At 44.8% G+C, this 7,034-nt stretch overlaps 1 protein-coding gene across 1 annotated transcript in view; it reads right to left on the bottom strand.

The window, feature by feature from the left end:
- The window catches only part of LOC144699682 (envoplakin-like), an 81,926-nt gene extending 79,794 nt beyond the window's left edge, over nucleotides 1–2,132 (bottom strand). The window contains exon 1 of the mRNA XM_078570820.1: nucleotides 1,928–2,132. Within this exon, the coding sequence (XP_078426946.1) occupies nucleotides 1,928–1,980 (53 nt within the window). The 5' untranslated portion in view covers nucleotides 1,981–2,132. The remainder of the gene's footprint in view (nucleotides 1–1,927) is intronic.
- Nucleotides 2,133–7,034: the final 4,902 nt, after the last annotated feature.

Raw genomic sequence — 7,034 nt, forward strand, 5'->3', positions numbered from 1 at the left:
GAGAGAATCTAACCATCACCCCTTGACATTTAATGGTATTGCCATCGCTGAATCCCCCACTATCAACATCCTGAGGGTTACCTTTGACCAGAAACTGAACTGGACTAGCTATATAAATACTGTGGCTACAAAAGCAGGTCAGAGGCTAGGAATCCTGTGGTGAGTAACTCACCTCCTGACTTCTCAAAGCCTGTCCACCTTTATTTACCTGAAACTGCTCCCAAATTAGTTCCACAGGCCTTAGCCTGGATCTCTTCACGTCCTCAACCCATACAAGGCACAAGTCAGCAGTGTGATGGATACTCTCCACTTGTTTGGATGAGTGCAGCTCCCACAACACTCAAGAAGTTCGATACCATCCAAGACAAAGCAGTCCACATGATTGGCACTGCTTCCACAAACATTCACTTCCTCCACCACCCATGCACAGTGGCAGCAGTGTGCACCATCTACAAGATGCACTGCAGAAACTCACCAAGGCTCCTTAGAAAGCTCCTTCCAAACCCACGACCATCACCATGTAGTAGGACAAGGGCAGCAGACACATGGCAACACCAAAGCCTGGATGTTCCCCTCCAAGCCACTCAACGTCCTGACTTGGAAATATATCGCCGTTCCTTCACTGTTGCTGAGTCAAATCCTGGAACTCCCTCCCTACTAACAGCACTGTGGGTATACCTACACCACAGGGACTGCCACGGTTCAAGACGACAGCTCACCACCATCTTCTCAAGGGCAATAAAAATGCTGGTCTAGCCAGCGACACCCACATCGCACGAATGAATATTTTAAAAATTCTGTTTCCATTTTTTGTCTCCCTTTTAGAATTTACTATTGAGTGTTAGAAATATGTAGAATGTCAGGGCCTATACAACAGAAATGAGTTTACATTCAAAGAGAATGTCTCAGATTTAATGAAGAGTGACAGTCTCTTCTTTGTCTCTCCTAGATCCGCCTTAATATCAAGAACAAAGAGACAGCATTGTCCTTGTTAAAGTATTCATTCAGAGTCTGTGGTAACCCCACTGCTCCCAGCCTGAATTCACCAACAACAAAGACTTTGAATATATGGAAATGACATGGATGGACAATGAGCATCTCCCACACAGCAGGAAAAACACAGCCCTCAAATGTAGGCAAAGATACCTCAGCACCTGCCAAGCGTATAGATCCTAAGTGCAATTCTCCAAAACCAAAGCTCTCAAATACAAACCACAAAAGTGGACAGTCCTCAAACAAACAGCTGTCAAATGCATAGCACCCAAAATGATACAACTTTCAAACACATTTCCAAAACCAACAGCTCACAATTTAATTCACTGTGCAAGCTCTCAACTCCCAGATTCACCTCATGGCCTGAAGTAACTCCCAAATTTGCTCAGTCTGAATCCTGCAAAACCAGAATTCCTAGTTTATTCACCTGAAACTGTCTGCTCCCAAATTAGTTCCACTGGCCTAAGCCTGGATCTCTTCATGTCCTTACCCATACTCTCTCAGCTCCTGAACTGAGATTGCAATCACAAAAATTGCTGGAAAAACTCAGCAGGTCTGACAGCATCTGTGGAGAGGAAGACAGAGTTAACATTTCAAGTCTGTATGACTCTTTATCAGAACTTATACGGACTCGAAACGTTAACTCTGTCTTCCTCTCCACAGATGCTGTCGGACCTGCTGAGTTTTTCCAGCAATCTTTGTTTTTGTTTCACATTTCCAGCATCTGCAGTATTTCGCTTTTATTTATGAAATTGCAATCAGTCACCCATTTGCATCCTCTCCTTAAAATGAACAGACTCATGTCAAGCCAGTTTCCTCTGATTAAAATACAGCATTGTATTCAACAACATCAATCCAGTTAACAGCCCTGATCTGGACATTGTCAGCATTAAATTCAACCAGGTTGATAAGACATGCTGGGACTGCTACTTACCTGGATGTCTTGCTGCTAGGGGAGATCTTTAGCGTGCTCTTTTTTGAGAACATGTTGCCAGAGTGTTGACTGATCTCTGTTACTCTATCTCTGTCTTTCTGTGTAGCTCTTTCTACATCCGTGTGGGATATTCTATCCCCTATATACACATGCAGGTGCACAGACACTGATAATGTGTGCACTACAAGCTCCGACTCTCAGTTAAAGCTGGGTTTTGAGGGAGGCTCCTTTTCGATGACAGATGATCCAAAGAAGACCAAGCACAAAGTTTCGGGTTAATGTAAAACTCGCAGAACTGGTTCTGAAGAGAATGTAACTGGGAGTAGTAGGAGTTACTCCACCCATCCCAGCCCAATGAATCACAAAGGTACACAAAGTCCAAATCCCAGTGAACAGAACTTTGGGCAGTCAGTCAGCTTTTATTAACTTAAAAGGGACTTGGTGAACATTGAGGAATAACATTTTTCTTTACAGATGGAAGGGTTCAATACTGTGTGGGAAGCGAAAGGATTTTGTAGGGGTGGAGGCCGGGATGGGGAGGATTAAAGAAAGAGCGGTAAATATTGGCAGGACACCAGGAATAACTCCCCTACCACTCTTCCTCAAAATACAGTGGCTTCACGGGATCCTTTAAGCCCACCTGGGAGAGTAAACAGGGCCTCAGTTTAATGTCTTATCTGAACTATGGCAGCAGGATGAAAAACCCCTGCAGAGAAAATTAAGCCTGCAAGGGGGGTGGTGGTGGTGGGGAGGGGGGGGGGGGCAGAAAAGTAAGAGCAGGGGTTGGGGTTGGTCCCAGAGCTGTGGGAGCGGGGGCGGTGCTGCTGGGACTGTAGGAGTGTTGGGGGTGGGAGAGGGGGAGAGAGCTACAGCTATGGGAGTGCGGCGGGAGGAGGGGGGGTGCGGTGCCAGAGCCTTGCGAGTGGGGGAGGCTCCCAGAGCCATGGGAACGGGGGAGGATGGGGGGGGTCTCAGAACTGTGGCAGCAGGGGGAGTGGTTCTGGAGCTATGGGAGTAGAGGGGGTGGTCCCAGAGCTGTTGGAGCATAGGGGTGGGTGTTCAGAGCTGTTGGAACAGGGATGGTGCTGCCAGGATTATGAGTGGGGCGTGCGGGGTAGGGGGTGTTTCAGCAGTGGGAGTGCGCACTCAGGAGGATAGGAAAAGGGATTGTACATGCATGAAATTTAAAGTTCCCAATTACGGGACAGGTAGCATCCTGGCACCCTGCTGTCTGGGAAACGGGACAGCAGACTCAGACGCGGGCCAATCACAAAAAATAAGGGATAGTTGATCCCCTCATCTGGCAGTGCAGCACTCACTCAGTACTACATGAGGAATGTCAGTCTGGATTGCTCAAGATTTTGGAGTCGGGCTTGAGTTCCCAATTTTGCTAGATGCTGAGAAGCTGTTTTCCTGACTGGATGGTCTAGAATGAGATGTTATAGGGGGAAGCCGTTCAAGCATATAGGACTGAGATGTTATAGGGGATAAGGGTTCAGGCAAATAGGACTGAGATGAAAAGAAGTCAATCACTCATGAATCTTTGGAATTTTCTATTCCAGAGGGCTGTGAATGCTCAGACAATGAGTACGTTCAAGGCTGAGGTCAATAATCTTTTGGACGCTAAGGAATCATCAATTATGGGGATAGGGGGCAGGAAAGTGGAGTTGAGGTAGATCATCAGCTATATTGAATGGCGGAGTAGGCTGGAGGGGCTGAATGGTTAACTCCTGCTTTATGTTATTGTATTTTTCTGACTCAAAGATGAGCATGTCACTAGTAGACTTTACAAACTAACACAGAGCTTCGTACAACAGGACCGTATAAGGGAATTTGGTATGTCACAGTGAATTTGTGCCATAGAGCAGACTGTGTTAACCTATGAAACATTCCCAAGTATTTCCATAATTAAATTACTCTTGGCGCAGTTTCTGGGTTTAGTGTTCTAAGGAACAATATTTGAATGCACAGAATGTGCCTTTAGCTCACACATTCCTTTCATACTTTCTGTTAGCGCCTACTGCTCCTTCTAGATTTTCTAGTCCTACTATCTTGTCCAATACTTTTTCCTTGAAGTAAAAATGGGTATCATTTTGATCAGCATCTCTATTTTAGAAAAAAAGTGTGTCACGAGGTAGTCAAACTCAGAACAAGACTCAGAACAAAATATCAGCCTGAGTTCAAAATGGAGCTGTTCAACTTAGATAAGAAATTGCACAAAGGACAGTGCCATGCCTGGCTATAAAACTAGACATTGTAACTTTGATATTGGGCAATACCATCATTTTAACTGAGATTGGTGATTAAGCCGAGGGCCTTCTGTAACAGTGCTGAATCCCAGGCCTGGGCAAGGCAGCTGTCTGATTACAATACACTCATGTCCCACTGCACCAGAGCAGTTACTTATTTTCATGTTGCAGACAAGGCCACTGAATTTCAGAAAAAAATGGACAGAATTGCAGAATATGATTTCCAAGGCACTGGCCACAATCCTATATTTAAAATAATTAAAGGATTTAATTGGCTAGGGCACAGATACCGCCTCTATTGGGGAACTCAAAAAGGGCACTCACTTAAAATTAGAGCAAGGTCATTCAGGAGGGAAATCAGGAAGAACCTTTTTCACAGAAAGAGAGGAAATCCCTCCCGCAAAAGAGGCTGCAGATGCTGGGAATCAATTTATATTTTCCAGAGATTGATACATTCTTCTTACCTCCCCCTGGACTATGACTCCAACATGAAAGATCAAGCCATTGCTTCCAGGACTGTTACTGACCTCAGCTCCTCCGGTGATCTTCCCTCCGCGGCCTCCATCCTCATAGTTCCCCGAACCCTGCAAGCTTGTTTCTACCTACTTCCCAAGATCCAGTAACAGGACAGCCCTGGTAGGCCTATCATTTCAGACTATTCCTGCTCCCCGAATTGATTTCTTCCTACCTTGACTATTTTTCTCCCTTTGTCCAGTCTCTTCCCACCTACATCCATGATTCTTCCGATGCCATCTTAATAGTTTCCTGACCCTAATCTTCTCTTCATCATGATGACCAATTTTTCTACACCTCAGTCCCTACTAGAATAGTCAAAGAGCTCACCACTTCTACCTTGAACAGAGGCTCAACCAGTCCCCATCCACCAGTATCTTGCTCTCCGCTTGGCTGAATTCATTGTCACATTGAACAACTTCTCCCTCAATCCCACTCACTCTTTCCAAATAAAAGTTGTTGCTTTCGGCACCCCCATGAATCCTAGCTATTCCTGCCTTTTTGTGGGGCATGCGGAACATTCCTTGTTCCAGTCCTACTCAGGTCCATTGCTCACCTCTTTTTCCAGTACATTGATGACTGCATCAGAGCCATTTCCTGATCTCAACCTGAACTGGAAAATTTCATTGACTTCGTTTTCAACTTCCTGTCTCACCAGGAGAAGTGTCACTGCAGGAAGTGTCTACAGCTGCAGCCAAGTCCGTAGCACCATGAGTGGCTCAGCTACACAGGAGTGGGGATGGGGAGAAAAAAAGAATGGGAGAGCAATAGTGATGGGGGATTCTATCATAAGGAGAACTGACAGACATTTCTGCGACTGCAGGTGTGACACCAGGATGGTAAGTTGCCTCCCTGGTGCCAGGGTCAATGGTGTCACTGAGCAGCTGCAGGTCATTTTGAAGGGGGAGGGTGAACAGCCAAAGGTTGTGGTCCATATCGGTACCAATGACAGGTAAAAAGAGGGATGAAAGCAGAATACAGGGAGCCAGGAAATAAATTAAAAAACAGGACCTCAAAGGTAGTAATCTCTGGAATACTCCCAGTGTCATGTGCTAGTGAGATCAGGAATAGGAGAATAGGCCAGATGAATGCGTGGCTAGAAAGATAGTGTAGGAGGGAGAGATTCAGATTCCCGAGGCATTGGGACCTATTCTGGGGAAGGTGGAACTGTACAAGCTGGATGGGTTGCACCCCAGCAGGACCCAAACCAATATCCTCGCAGAGGTATTCGCTAGTGCTGTGGGGGAGTGTTTAAACTATAGTGGCAGCGGGATGAGAACCTGAGCAGGGAGACACAAATGAGGGAAACAAAGATAGGAATGAAAGACAGAAAAGTAGAAAGCAAAAGTGGAAGGCAGAAGAAACAAAGGCTAACAGGGCCATAACACAAAAAAAGTGTAAAAATGTTAAAAAGGCAAGTCTAAAGGCACGGTATCTGAATGCACGGATTTCAGAGAAAAAGCTGCAGAGTGACCAAGGCTGGGAACTGAATATCCAAGGGTATTCGACACTTTAGGATGGACAGTCAAAAATGAAAAGGAGGTGGCGTGGCATTGTTAGTTAAGGATGAAATCAGCGCAATAGTGAAAGAGGATATTAGCTCAGAAAATCTAGATGTAGAATTAGTCTGGGTGGAGCTAAGAAGCAACAAAGAAAACATTAGTGGGAGTTGTCAAGAGGCCTCCAAACAGTAATGGTAAGGTAGGGAATGGCATTAAACAGGAAATTAGAGATACATGTATCAAGGATATGACAGCAATCATTGGTGTCTTTAATCTACATATAGATTGGGCAAATCAAATTAGCAATGATGCTGTGGTGGATGAATTCCTGGAGTGTGTACGAGATGGTTTTTTAGACCAGTACATCGAGGAACCAACTCGGGAATAGTTTATCCTAGATTTGGCACTGTGCAATCAGAAGGGGTTAATCAGTAATCTTGTTGTGTGGGGTCCTTTAGGGAACAGTGACCATAATATGATAGAATTCTTCATTAGGATGGAAAGTGAAGTAGTGTGATCCAAAACTAGGGTCCTAAATCTAAGCAAATGAAACTACGAAGATACGAGGTGTGAGCTGGCTAAAACAGGTTGGGGAATTTCATTAAAAGGTGGATAGACAATGGCTAATATTTAAGGAATGAATGAATGCATTGCAACAGTTATACATTCCTTTCTGGTGCAAAAACACAACAGGAAAAGCAGCCTAACCATGGCCAACAAAAGAAATTAAAGATAGTATTAGATCCAAAAAGTAGTCATATAAAGTTGCTAGAAAAAGTAGCAAGCCTGAGGATTGGGAGCAGTTTAGAATTCAGCAAAGGAGGACCAAGAGGTTGATTAAGA

Source organism: Cetorhinus maximus, chromosome 24, assembly GCF_964194155.1.
Source record: "Cetorhinus maximus chromosome 24, sCetMax3.hap1.1, whole genome shotgun sequence".
Taxonomy (NCBI): domain Eukaryota; kingdom Metazoa; phylum Chordata; class Chondrichthyes; order Lamniformes; family Cetorhinidae; genus Cetorhinus; species Cetorhinus maximus.